The sequence below is a fragment of the Ovis aries genome, chromosome 9 (assembly GCF_016772045.2).
Source record: "Ovis aries strain OAR_USU_Benz2616 breed Rambouillet chromosome 9, ARS-UI_Ramb_v3.0, whole genome shotgun sequence".
Classification (NCBI taxonomy): Eukaryota; Metazoa; Chordata; class Mammalia; order Artiodactyla; family Bovidae; genus Ovis; species Ovis aries.
The window spans coordinates 22959388-22974422 of NC_056062.1; the positions used below are offsets into that span (position 1 = coordinate 22959388).

At 41.5% G+C, this 15035-nt stretch overlaps 1 protein-coding gene across 3 annotated transcripts in view; it reads left to right on the forward strand.

The window, feature by feature from the left end:
- The window catches only part of ADCY8 (adenylate cyclase 8), a 235114-nt gene that overhangs the window by 110787 nt on the left and 109292 nt on the right, over window positions 1–15035 (forward strand). For all 3 annotated transcript variants that reach the window (XM_027972893.3, XM_027972894.3, XM_027972895.3), the window contains exon 6: window positions 13130–13288. In XM_027972893.3, the coding sequence (XP_027828694.1) occupies window positions 13130–13288 (159 nt within the window). The remainder of the gene's footprint in view (window positions 1–13129; window positions 13289–15035) is intronic.

Here is a 15035-nt window from a genome sequence, read left to right on the forward strand (position 1 = left end):
TGCTAAAAAGACATGGAATGACACCAGAATGCCAAGCAGAAACTGGCTTGTCCCCAACGGTTAACTGGAGCAAAGGTCTTAATCCTTGTGGTGGGGGTGTTCTGCCAAGCAGCATGGCAGGATGAGGAATGAAAATCAGGATTTGTTTTTCTTCCCTTAAGAGGCAGGAGTGCCTAAGCCTAGTGCATGCCTCTGGGCATCTCTTCCTTCTCCTTTCTCCCTCTTGAACTTCTTTTTTACTCTTTCTATCTCTCCCTTTCTCCCTTGTCTCTCTCTTTATATATAAATCTTTCTTTCCTTTCCAAACCCCTTTCTTACCTTGATCTGAAAAGTCATTGACTACAGCATCCACAAAGCTGTAGTTCTCTTTAAAATGCAACAGAGTTGTCTGTAATGCATGAGCAAGGGTTCTTTTCACAAAATTATTTACAATGGTAAAGATCAAATCTATCCAGTTGCAATAGTTCATTAAGCTAATATTGACTGAATGCTTACCATGTGCCAAACACCATACTAAATAACCTTCCTGACTCACCTCGCCTAATAGTGACCACAGCCCTGTGAGGTGAAGAAGCTACTGTCTCTTTCCTCAATTGTAAGAGGAGGAAAATAACACTCTGATTGGATAAATAACTTCCTGTCAATGACGCACAGCCTGTTAGTGGCAGGGCAAAGACCCTGAGGCATATTCATCTAAATCCCTAAATGTCCAAAGGCAGGGAAATGGTTAGATAAATTTTTGCATATTACAAAACAGGGAAATGAGGAACCGTTAGTTGCCATGGTTTGTGTTAGTATTCAATGGCGTAGAAAAGTGCTTGTGAGTTTAAAGAAATATGCATTGTAGAGTACACACACACACACACACACACACACACATGTTCACACGCTCATCATTTAGGGCAACCTTAGTTTTTTATATCTATTTTTACAGAGAGAGAAAGACATACAGCTCAGTGTGGGAAATGAGTGGCTGGATCTTTTCTCTTGCTTTTCTCTCATGGGGTTCACACTGTTTTTGACCAGAAATCCTGCTCTAGATTCTCCCCTTACCTTCCCACTCCCAAAAGCAGGAGGGTGATGTTGAGTGGACTACAAGCAGCGACCAGGTGTCCATGGAGCTCTCAGCCTGCAGTTTGGCGTTCTGAGGGCCAATCAGGACCTATCACTTCCTAACCTTGAGCAAGAGACTTAACCTCTCTCCATGCCAGGCTTCTTAGCTGCAAAATGGGGGGAAAACATCCTAATTCAAGTTCGATAAAGACAGGAACAGATTTTCTGGTTTGTCTATTTGATTCCCTGCTTATATCTGCCAAGGTCTTCAAGAAATGCTTGTTGGATGAATGAATGAGATAAATGGATAGGATATGTAGTATCGGGTGGTCGTGAGAATGAAGGGAGATCATGAAGTCAACACAGAACATGAGGTCAACACAGAAGAGATATTGAATATGTTTTAACTCTCTTGGAACCTCAGTTTCCTCATCTGTAAAATGGAAGTTTGTAATCCTGATAGGTATCTACCTATCAGAACTGTTGTGGACATCATATGAAGTATTTTATGAGACTGCAACGTCCATGCTAGGATAAGACATGGCAGTTTTTCAACTTTTTAGAAGCAGATGAGCTGCAAGTTTTATAAGGCAAGCTGACTCCAGCGCCCAGTAAAGGCTGTGGGATAGATCATGGTTGAAGGCAAAGTCGGGCTCCACGACCAGCGTGCTGACAGCCCCCACCCTGACAGCGAGTGACTCCTGTGCTACCTTCCATGAACTCAGAAATCTACAGAAGGGAGCTTGTCATAGGTCTGCTGACTTTGGGAATTAATCAGCAGAGACTGTGTCGTCCCTCTATTGGGCAGAGCCAGATTAAACCCCAGTGGTTCGTGGACTGTTGAGGATGGCTTCTTTCTCAAAGTAAACCATTCCAGGCAGTAGAGGTGGACCCCTGGATTTAGACTCGCACCCCTGGGGAGAAATCCCAGCTATTCCACTGCTATATGTGTGACCAAAGAAAGGAACTTATTGGAACTCAGTTTCCTCGGTTGTAAAATGGCGCTGGAAATGGTACACAGAGTTATTGTAAATATAAACCTTGACACTTGCGCAGAACACCTGGCCCAGTGGCTGTAATTGGCTTCCATAACTAACTCCCATGCTGTTCCTTTTTTTCCCAGCATTTCAACTGAAAGAACATTTCTAAGGTTCTCCATCTTTTACCATACACCAAGCACTCTTCTTTAACCATTCAGTTACAGGAAATAACATCATCGCTTTTTGCTGGTTAACTGTTGCATTATGGGTACCCCCGCTTGAACTAGAGCTACAAAAAAAATTGTAATAACTATTAAGTGGAGTCTTCATTTCAAAGAAATCTTAGATAGAAGCCCTCCATGAAAACACATGAGAGCAAAGCTGCTTGAACTGAAGGGGGAAGATGTGGAGATTCTCCCCACTCTCCAACTGGCAGGCCCAAAGGCACCTCCACAGTTCCCCTGGGACTCTAAGAAGCAGCCAAAGGCTACAGAGAAAGAAAGGTTTTGTCCATGACTTCAATAAGTACATCTGAGCACTATGTGCTAGTGGTTAAGAATCTGCCTGCCGATGTAGGAGACACGAGACACGGTTTCAGTCCCTTGGTAGAGAAGATCCCTGCAGGAGGAAACGGCAGCCCACTCCAGTATTCTTGTCTGGAGAAGCTCATGGACAGAGGGCTGTAGCCCTGGCGGGCTACAGTCCATGGGGTCTCAAAGAGTTGGACACGGCTGAGCGTCTGAGCACACAGCACACCTATGTGCTATGTACTGGGCATGTGGAAATGAAAGATGGTACCCCTGCCCTCCAGAAGCTCAGAGTTTATGGAGAAGAAAGGGAAGGTAACGTTTATAAAGTGAGCAATCTATAGGCATTTTTTTCTTTATTTGCGGTGATGAAGCACAGCAAAGCATCCGTGTGGCTTTATTTTGGAAAAAGTAAACAGGATTTGTAATTCAGAGCAGAATTCTATCCATTTTAATTTCAAGAATACACAGAGCACCCCTTTAAGAACTGGGCTTGAAACACATGGTATGTGTTTGTAGTTCTATGCAACCGCTGGGCAGCCTTTCTAAAGAGGATCACTGTCTGTAAATTATTCATTACTTTGCCATAATTTCATTCTTATCTTTTATTAAGTCAAATCCCAGACACAACAGAAAGAAAACGCAGTGTAGCAACCATGTTTGTCTTCTTATGATTTTTGTTTTGTAGAAGAAAATAAAAAATCTAAATGTCTTTTCATTAAGATGTTCCAGTGCATTCCCTGGATAATGTTAATTGCCCAGTGGCATTAGCACAGAGTGCTGTTTAATAGACCCTCACAATTAGTTGGCAAAGTGCTTTAACATCCATTATCTCCTCTGGGGCTCACAGAGGCTCTGTAAGTGAAACAATCAGCTAGAGTGTTATTTTATGACCGTTGAAACTCTGGGTTGGATCTAGCTATTTGCCCAGACTCACATAACACATACAGTATCTACGTTGTGAAGTGCATGAGGTTTAAAAAACAACAGCCCCGGTTTAGTCTTAGAATCCTGCTTTTCAGCTGTGTGGCCACAAGAAAATCCTTCTACTTTCCTGTAGTTCCTCATGGGCTTCCCAGGTGACTCAGTGGTAAAGAATCCACCTGTCAATGCAGGGGACACGGGTTCAATGCCTGGCTCGGGAAGATCCCCTGGAGGAGGAAATGGCAACCCACTTCAGTATTCTTACCCAAGAAATCCCATGGGCAGAGGAGCCTGGTGGGCTACAGTTTATGCGGTCGCAAAGAATCAGACACAATTCAGTGACTTAACAGCAGTTCCTTCAAACGTGATAAGCATCCAAGTCGTCTGTAGTATGTTCCAGACACTCTTCTCAGCTCTCTGTGTATGTTTATTCAATTAATTCTGACAATGCTACTATCATTCCCATTTTAGGTAGACATTGGGTAATTTGCCTAAGATAGTGCAGCTAGTAAGGGGCAGAGCAAGACGTAAACTCAGGTAGTCTGACACCAGAGTCTGTATTACTCCCTCCACTATAGTGATGCTCATATCATGAGGAGGATGTAGATTGGAGGTGATGACTGTACCCTTCAGGATAGTGCCAAGTAGGCTGACATGACAGACATCCCCCCAAAGCTCAATGGCTTAACTCAACAAAGATTCACTTTTCATTCACATTTTCTGTCCATTGTGAACTGGCTGAGGCAATGGCAGGGAACCACTATTCAAGAACCCTAGTTAAGAAGGCTTCATCACCAGGTGTCCTTGACTGATGATGGGAACAGAGAGAAAATGTGGTTGATCAGTCTTTTAAAGCTTCTGCCTCCCCAATATGTATTTTCTTGGCCTCACGGCAAGGCATGTGGGACCTTGATTCTTCAACCAGGGATCCAACCAATGCTCCCTGCACTGCAGCTCTGAGTCTTAACTGCTGGACCACCAGAGAAGTCCCTCTGCTCGTATTGTATTGGCTAAAAATAACATGAAATATGCAAGAAAACACAGTCCTAATATGTGTTTGAATATTGTGGTGTATAAGACATGGTAGACCACACCGAAGACCTCCCCCACTGACGCATCTAGCAGAAACTCATTGAGAAAGCATCAGAAACTGAAACGCTCTTCCTAAGTGCTAGATGCTGCTTGTCCTCTTGCTTTAATGAGTTTTTCAAATGGCCTCAAATGTTTTCATTATCAGTGGATGAAGGCTGTGTGTATATATGTATACACAAGCAGTTTTTAACTTAAAAGTTAAAGTTAAAACGATGGCCCAGAAACCAGAGTCCTCACCAGGAATAACACTTGTCTCATCCTTTAGCTACAAGCATTCTTTCTAATGTCTATGGCTGCCTTCTTAACATGTAATTTATTTCTATATTCTCAACCCACTTCCACTTTACTCTCTTGTTTAAATAAGTGTATTATCTTATAACTTGTTGAAGTGAAGTGAAGTGAAGGTCACTCAGTTGTATCCGACTCTTTGCAGCCCCATGGACTGTGGCCTGCCAGGCTCCTCTGTCCATGGAATTCTCCAGGCCAGAATACTAGAGTGGGTAGCTATTCTGTTCTCCAAAGGATCTTCTCAACCCAAGGACTGAACCCAAGTCTCCCACATTGCAAGCGGATTCTTTACTGTCTTAGCCAAACTTGTTAAGAACAGAGAATACAGCTTGTATATAGAATCATTCATTTATTCTTTAAAAAAAAAACAAAAACAAAAAACTATATGTGAGGCATGATGCTCCAGGCTGTGCGAGATACAAGAATTATTCAGACAGGAATACTGCCTTCAAGAAGTTTATATGTAGAAATGTGAAACATGGGGACTGCCCTGACTGTCCAATGGTTAAGACTTATTGCTTCTACTGCAGGGGGCATGGGTTTGATCCCTCGTCAGGAAATTTTAAAAAAGAGAAAGAAATGTGAGAACATGATTAGTGAGTATGGATACCCATCCATTCACCCATCCATTTTTCCATCTAGTAAACATCCGTTAAGTGTGGGCCATGTTCCAAACCCAGTACCATGTTAAAAGGGGTGGGTGGCAATTGAACCATGCAAAGTCTATACCGCCAATGTTTAGAATCCAGTAGAGGGAAGAGATGATTACAATACAGCATCCCAGTTATTGTTCATGTGGGATGCAGTACAAACACTGGGGAAAGCAAGTAATCCAGACGTCACCTGAAGGGAGGGGATGGACATTCCAGACTGGGGGAGGAGGGCCCAGGCTTCAGGCAGTGACTTTGCAGTTTGGACGTCTGGAGTCTGATGTATGCTTGAGAAATGAGGCTGATAATTGAGATGCACGTAGCTCATGAAGGATTTTATGTGCCAGGCCAGGAATTTTCCATTTTATCTCACAGGCCAGTGATTTCTGAATATTTTGATCCCCTATCTCTATCAAAAGTGATCATAATAATCTAGAAATTGTATTATTGTCCATTCTATCATTATATTCATACATTTAAAAGCACATACTATAAAATGCACATGAGAGATGGATTGTAAATGATACTGGTGAAATAAACAATACTTTCAAATATTTGAAATTCACTGATAGTGCAAAAATCTTTCAGCTGTCATCATTTTTTGGTGAGAGCAGTGGGTTTGAACATAACTGATTTTTTTTCATCTTAATAGTTTATGATACAAAAATGCAAGAGTTGGGTTTCAAATTCAGTTTATTTCTGTGTTTGGCTCCATCAGAGAGAAATAAACATCTTATAAAGACAGGCAGATCCTGGAGGTGTATTTGCACCCTTGGTTGTATTTTCTAAGTCATTTGTGACAAAGCCTTATACAAGGTTTGCCATACATCTTCCTTTTTGAAAAATATTTACTTATTTGGGCTGCTCTGGGTTTTAGTTGCAGCATGCAGGTCTTAGTTGTGGCACGTAGGATATAGTTTCCTGACCAGGGCCCAAACCCAGGTCCCCTGCACTGGCAGCAGGGAGTTGTAGCCGCTAGACCACCAGGGAAGTTCCCAACCTTACTTTTTTTCTCTGATGTTTGTGAGTTATTCATACAAACTCATTATAAGGCAATAGGTTTTTTATATTTTTTTTAACAAACGGGTTCAAAGTCTACCATAATTCTGTACTTGGAAAATTATAAAATAGATTACCATAAGGGAGCAAAATTTGCCACCCCAAAATGTGTCTGTTTGGCATGAAGATTATTTTAGGCTGTTATTTTTGTTGTTTTGGTTTTGGGTTTCCCCCCCCCCCCCTTACTGTGCTAGGTCTTCATTGCTAAGCACAGATTTTCTCTGGTTGTGGTGAGCAGGGTCTAAACTTCATTGTGGTGCACAGGCTTCTCATTGCCATGACTTCTCTTGCTGCAAAGCACAGACGCTAGAGTGCAAGCTCAGTAGCTGTAGTACACGGGCTTAGTTGCTCTGTGGCACGTGGAATCTTCCCGAACCAGGGATCGAACCCATGTCCCCTACGTTGGCTGAGGGATTCTTATCCACTGTACCACCAGGGAAGCTCTGCCAGGTGGATTTTAAGAAACAAAAGGCTCAGGAAGAGATTTTACCGCCTCCTTTTGACTGCCTAAAAGAATTTAAATTGGCCCCATTCCAGGAAGAGACCTGGCCTCAGAGATACTACAAGGAATAGGAGCTAAACATGTTAAACTGGGGAAAACTTAGCAAGTCCTATTTGATCAAACTTCTCTCTGTGTCCCATTGTCTTTGCAAAGCCTGGCAAATGTTTGTTTACCAAACACTTCTTTCCCATCTTCATGTAAATTGCTCTCCTCCCCTTTGAAGTCACAAACTCCTCTCCCCTTCCCAAGTGGAAGAAGCCAATACTGGAGAAACCAAGCACCACACGGGGAGAATCCGGGAACTCAGGTTTATTATGCTGGCAGGCCCAGAGGAGGTAACACTCCATGCTGTGAGCCCCGGACAAAGGAGTTACAGAGTTTCCGTAGACAGACTACAGTGGGCAACACCAGCTGTTAATAGGCTGGTTTAAAAAGACGGGGAGGGGGATGCCTGACCTGGAGAGGCATGATCAAGCAGGTTTGCAGGGGCTGGGCTATCGCAAAGAGCAGGAAAAGGGTGAGTGAGATAAACTCCAATTCCTAAAGTCCCCACTTTCTGAGACTTCGTGACCTACGTGATCTAGACTTTGCAAAGGGCAAGCTAAGTTACAGAGGCAGAAGAAGGAGATTATGTAAAATTTTAACTTTTCCCCTTCATCCCTTCTCTCCTCATAGAAGCCTTCATTCTCTAATTTGTCTTGGGATGCCATTTTTCTTAGGAGGTCCTCAGTTCAGTTCAGTTCAGTCGCTCAGTCGTGTCCGACTCTGCCACCCCATGAATCGCAGCACACCAGGCCTCCGTGTTCATCATCAACTCCCTGAGTTCACTCAAAATCATGTCCGAGTCGATGATGCTATCCAGCCATCTCATCCTCTGTCGTCCCCTTTTCCTCCTGCCCCCAATCCCTCCCAGCATCAGAGTCTTTTCCAGTGAGTCAGCTCTTCTCATGAGGTGGCCAAAGTACTGGAGTTTCAGCTTTAGCATCATTCCTTCCAAAGAACACCCAGGGCTGATCTCCTTTAGAATGGACTGGTTGGATCTCCTTGCAGTCCAAGGTACTCTCAGGAGTCTTCTCCAACAGTCCTGGGTGTAGGTAATTAAATTTTATTATTTACTCTTACTCTGTCTCACGTCAATTTAATTTTTAAAGCAGTCTGAAGAAACTAGAAGGGGAAAGGAAAACTTTTTTCTCCCTGACATTAGTAAATATGCATCTTTGAGAGTATTTTTGGCCCCACTACCCAGCTTGAAAGATCTTAGTTCCCTGACCAGGGATCAAACTTGGGCCCCGGCAGTGAAAGCCTGCTAACCACTGGACCACCAAGGAACTCCCTCTCTGAGAATTTTGATAGTTGATGTAACATGTTTGACAGTCAGGTTCCCAAAGAGAAGGTGACATTTCCAAACTTCTATTTTCTAAATTCTTTCTTCAGAGTGTGAATTTCTCAGGAAAAGCGGTTACTTTCTCATTCCTTCTTAAATCATCCTCTTCAGTTTGGATAAACAAATTAAGAAAGTTTGGGTTTTTTCCCAAATATTCACTTTCATGTCAAATAAAAAGGGATAAATCTTCTTTGGAGAAATGTCTATTTAGTTCTTTGGCCCATTTTTTGATTGGGTCGTTTATTTTTCTGGAATTGAGCTGCAGAAGTTGCTTGTATATTTTTGAGATTAGTTGTTTGTCAGTTGCTTCATTTGCTATTATTTTCTCCCATTCAGAAGGCTGTCTTTTCACCTTGCTTATATTTTCCTTTGTTGTGCAGAAGCTTTTAATTTTAATTAGATCCCATTTGTTTATTTTTGCTTTTATTTCCAGAATTCTGGGAGGTGGATCATAGAGGATCCTGCTGTGATTTATGTCTGAGAGTGTTTTGCCTATGTTCTCCTCTAGGAGTTTTATAGTTTCTGATCTTACATTTAGATCTTTAATCCATTTTGAGTTTATTTTTGTATGCGGTGTTAGAAAGTGATCTAGTTTCATTCTTTTACAAGTGGTTGACCAGTTTTCCCAGCACCACTTGTTAAAGAGATTGTCTTTACTCCATTGTATATTCTTGCCTCCTTTGTCAAAGATAAGGTGTCCATATGTGTGTGGATTTATCTCTGGGCTTTCTATTTTGTTCCATTGATCTATATGTCTGTCTTTGTGCCAGTACCATACTGTCTTGATGAGTGTGGCTTTGTAGTAGAGCCTGAAGTCAGGCAAGTTGATTCCTCCAGTTCCATTCTTCTTTCTCAAGATTGCTTTGGCTATTCGAGGTTTTTTGTATTTCCATACAAATCTTGAAATTATTTGTTCTGGTTCTGTGAAAAATGTGGCTGGTAGCTTGATAGGGATTGCATTGAATTTGTAAATTGATTTGGGTAGTATACTCATTTTCACTATATTGATTCTTCCAATCCATGAACATGGTATATTTCTCCATCTATTAGTGTCCTGTTTGATTTCTTTCATCAGTGTTTTATAGTTTTCTATATATAGGTCTTTAGTTTCTTTAGGTAGATATATTCCTAAGTATTTTATTCTTTTCGTTGCAATGGTGAATGGAATTGTTTCCTTAATTTCTTTTTCTACTTTCTCATTATTCGTGTATAGGAATGCAAGGGATTTCTGTGTGTTGATTTTATATCCTGCAACTTTACTATATTCATTGATTAGCTCTAGTAATTTTCTGGTGGAGTCTTTAGGGTTTTCCATGTAGAGGATCATGTCATCTGCAAACAGTGAGAGTTTTACTTCTTCTTTTCCAATTTGGATTCCTTTTATTTCTTTTTCTGCTCTGATTGCTGTGGCCAAAACTTCCAGAACTATGTTGAATAGTAGCGGTGAAAGTGGACACCCTTGTCTTGTTCCTGACTTTAGGGGAAATGCTTTCAATTTTTCATCATTGAGGATAATGTTTGCTGTGGGTTTGTCATAGATAGCTTTTATTATGTTGAGGTATGTTCCTTCTATTCCTGCTTTCTGGAGAGTTTTTATCATAAATGGATGTTGAATTTTGTCAAAGGCCTTCTCTGCATCTATTGAGATAATCATATGGTTTTTATTTTTCAATTTGTTAATGTGGTGGCAAAGAAGACATACGGATGGCTAACAAACACATGAAAAGATGCTCAACATCACTCATTATTAGAGAAATGCAAATCAAAACCACAATGAGGTACCACTTCACACCAGTCAGAATGGCTGCTATCCAAAAATCTGCAAGCAATAAATGCTGGAGAGGGTGTGGAGAAAAGGGAACCCTCCTACACTGTTGGTGGGAATGCAAACTAGTACAGCCACTATGGAGAACAGTGTGGAGATTCCTTAAAAAATTGCAAATAGAACTACCTTATGACCCAGCAATCCCACTTCTGGGCATACACACCGAGGAAACCAGAATTGAAAGAGACACATGTACCCCAATGTTCATCGCAGCACTGTTTATAATAGCCAGGACATGGAAACACCCTAGATGTCCATCAGCAGATGAATGGATAAGAAAGCTGTGGTACATATACACAATGGAGTATTACTCAGCCGTTAAAAAGAATTCATTAGAATCAGTTCTGATGAGATGGATGAAACTGGAGCCGATTATACAGAGTGAAGTAAGCCAGAAAGAAAAACACCAATACAGTATACTAACACATATATATGGAATTTAGGAAGATAGCAATGACGACCCTGTATGCAAGACAGGGAAAGAGACACAGATGTGTATAACGGACTTTTGGACTCAGAGGGAGAGGGAGAGGGTGGGATGATTTGGGAGAATGACATTCTAACATGTATACTATCATGTGAATTGAATCGTCAGTCTATGTCTGACGCAGGATGCAGCATGCTTGGGGCTGGTGCATGGGGATGACCCAAAAAGATGTTATGGGGAGGGAGATGGGAGGGGGGTTCATGTTTGGGAATGCATGTAAGAATTAAAGATTTTAAAATTTAAAAATAAAAAACTAAAATTTAAAAAAAAAGGGATAAATCATCTTTATTTTTTACATTAATTTATTTTTTATTGAGGTATAGTTGATTTACAATATCATAATGTTGTAGCCACGTGTTCCAGGAAACAAACTCACTCAGAAGGACAATGCAGATAGTGGAGTACAGTCTATTACACCGGCGGGCCCGAGGCAGAGTCTCCTCTTAGCCAAGGACCCGGACCAGTTTTTATGAAAACCTTATATACCCTAAGTGTACGTGCTCAAACCCACCTCCCCAGATTCTCTGAAACTAGTCTGAACAAAAGAAAAGAAAGATACAATAAAAGTTAACCCGTGGTTCGTATGCCTTAAGCCTAGATAGTTAAGAGTGAACAAATATCAATAGGCCTGTGGTCATACTCCAATAAGCATAATAGAATGTATGATTCTGTTTGGTTACACAGATAATTAGGGTATTCTTTTAGGCGATGGAGAGTCTAGGCACGAGCCCTGGGGCTCTTCCATCCGGGGGGTCTGATTCTCCAGTTGGTATGTCCTCTCCATAGATACTGGGCATATAGCTCAAAGTCCACAGTCTGGTCCAAGAAGGAGTCCTGCTTTCAAGATGGAGCCTGTTCTGTCTGTTGCCTCCTTCAATAATAGTTTCAGGTATACAGCATAGTGATTCAGTATTTTTATAGATTATACTCCAATAATGGTTATTATAGGATAATGGCTATAGTTCCATGTGCTATACAATATATCCTTGTTGCTTATCTGTATGATCAATGTTGATCATATAAGCTGCCGTAAAGATAAGTCATCTTTATTTATTTACTTATTTTTGGCTGCACTAGGTCTTCGTTGCTGGGCATGGGCTTTCTCTAGTTGACACAAGTGGGGACTACTCTTTAATCACAGTGGGCAGGCTTCTCACTGTGATGAAGAGAGGCACCAGTGGCTTCTCCTGTTGTGGAGCACTGGCTGTAGGCATGCGGACTTCAGTTATTGTGCCCTGTGGGCTCTAGAACTCGGGCTCAGTAGTTCTGGCTTAGTTGCTCCACCGCACGTAGAATCTTCTCAGACCAGGGAGCGAACCCATGTCCCCTGCATTGGCAGGCGGGTTCTTACCTACCGTACCCATCAGGGAAGTCCAAATTTAAATTTGACAACTCCTTTCAGCATTTTGAAGTAAAGTAACTTTGGATTACTTCATTACTCCAAAACATTGGATTTCTTTCTGGCAGTGAAGATTTTTCTAGCTCTTCTATTTTAAAGTATTATATTCTACTGTTGGAATTTCTTTCTACCTAAATGACGTCTTTTAACTCTTAAACTGAAGTGGTTGGAAATACTCTGAAAATGAGGAAGAGATGGCAGAGGCAGCCCTTGATGGAAGAAATCTTCTATTTTCAAGATGCCTCCCCCACGCTTACAAGCAGAGGACAGTCTGACACAGACCCTGTAAAGGCCCCAAGATCAATCCATATATTGAATTCTGGTAAAGATAAAAACAAAAGCTATGGACGGAAGTTGTGTGATTGTCTATACATCCCAACAGCTGACCCGGCTTAGCCCTGGGATGTGAGCAAGTTACTCTGGAGACCACTGCTCTAAGGGGTTGGGAGGTCAGGAAAGAGTTTTAGACAAGGAGTGATGGAGTGACAGTCACTTTTGTCTTGTAGATAGCTATGTGGAACTTGAGCTGTAAGGGGACACCAGACTGAAGCTTAATAGTGACCTGAACTAGAATGTTAGTATAAGGAATGCAGAGAAGGAAATGGAATAAAAGTTAAAATATTTAGGTTGGAAATGGAGTGTTCAATGAAGTGCAGAGTCTGTAATCTATCACAGGTTTGTGCAGTAGTGGGTTGTCATTCCCTGAGAAGTTACATAGGATGACCAGGTTTGGGGAGAAAGGTGATAAAGACCCTTAGAAGTTCAGATTAAAAATTAGTGGAGTTTGGAGAAGGAAGGGTATCTTTCTAGTTATCAGGAAATCCAAGAAGTCTTCGTGGAAGAGGTGGCACGTGAATGAGCAATGAACTTATGGAGTAAGCAAGACCCAAACTGCCACCAAGGCCAAGATGGCCACTCTGGCCTCTGACATCTGTCTCTTCATTCCCTTATGTCATCAGGTATGTGCGATCAAGGACGAAGCACGATGTTGACATGCGGATTGGAATCCACTCGGGCTCAGTGCTGTGTGGCGTGTTGGGTCTTCGGAAGTGGCAGTTTGATGTCTGGTCTTGGGATGTGGACATTGCGAACAAACTTGAATCTGGAGGAATCCCCGGGTAAGCCAAAGCGAAGCCCTCTCCTTGCTTAACACTTATCATTGGCTCACTTTGTGACAGTGGGTTTCTCATGTGCAGAATTCAGAAGTACATATATTCAAGAAACAATTATTTTGGAGGACACAGAACTTTAAAACATCATGCAAATATTGGCTCCAAAAGTTTAGTGACATCTGTCAGAGGCAGTGAGGACACTCAGGTATTCTGGACTCAGTCCTGTAAAACACTGGCTTTCAGATTTGACTTCGCATTGGAAATAGCACAGGAGCATTTTAAAAATCCTGGTGTCTTGATCTCATACCAGTCCATGTCAGGCAGAATCTGTGCAAAATCTCATCTAAGTTCTTAAAGCAGTTCTCATGGGCAGCCAGGGTTAAGACTTACTGACCTTCTGTATGACCTTAACCTTCCTTTGAAAACTCAGACATGTCTCTGAACATTCCATGATTTGACATTGTTTGGCTTTTTCTGCTATTTTAATGTCTGTTATTTCCTCTCCTCTTTTGTAGGATAAAACTCAGCTTACTTTTCCTTTCAGTGAGAGAGATAGCCCCCCCATTCTAAACCCGTGTCAAGTATCTTTTATGCACTAGACAGCCTGCTAAATACCATGAATACATCATATCATTTGATCTCTCCATATAGTAAATAGTAGCTTCCTTGTTTTAATGGGGACACTGGGGCTCAAAGAAATGAAATATGTCACATAAACATAGCTATGAAGGGTCTCCCTACCCATCACTGTCTCCCATTGTTGATTTATCAGTCCTGTTTGCTCAAGATTGTCCTTTATTATGACTCTGCAGCCCGTCATTGTGTGTGCAGTGCCGAGTATGATGCATGGGACATAGGAAGAAGGGAAGGAGGCATACAACACCATGGCATAATGGTTTGTGGTCTGTTCCCCGGAGTCATGCAAAATCCATATGTAATTTGTTAAACCACCAATAGCTGGGCCCATCCTCAGAGTTTCTAATCAACATGTCTGGGATGGGAACAAAGAATGTGCCTCCCTAACAAACTCCCAAGTGCTGCTGCTGCTGCTGCTCTGAACTTTTAGTTAAGTGAAGCAATGTATATAAAGTTCTTTGCTCGGGAAGTAATTGTGGTTATTGTTGTAGTATTGACTATGTGATGTAGCTGTGGGTCTTGGAAGGACTCTGAAGGTGAAATCTGTAATCCCCATCCAGCACTGTCCTCTCCCATTCATAGGACTTTGGTTCAGTTACTTATTCATTGCCTCTGAGCCAGTTTCACTGTCAGCAAAGTGAGGGGGGAAAGTGCTTTATCACCTGCAGTTGTTGGAAGGAATGGAAATTAGATGATTCCTGGAACAAAGCAGATAGACTACATTTGGGTACAAAATAACATTTATGCAAAATAAATGTTGTCCATCTGTTAGAACTTGTTTACCATCATGACTATTATTATTATGTCGTGGCATTTAAAATTATCAGAAACTGTCAGATTTACCTAACCAATATATGAGAATATTGTCTGAGAACTGATTTATTTCCTTACAGGGAAATGTAATCACCAGACCTCAGCTGCAAATGTCTTACTCCAAAGCTCCAGATAGTAGCAAGGATGAAAATGAGCCCCCAAAATTCCATTTCCATCAAAGCATTTAAATATTGATTAAAATTTCAGCAGAAGGATCATAGTAAATGATGAGAAGTGTGTCTTTCACTATGGGAAACATACTATTGATTTAGGATATGCAAATATTAGTCCCCCTTAGCACTGA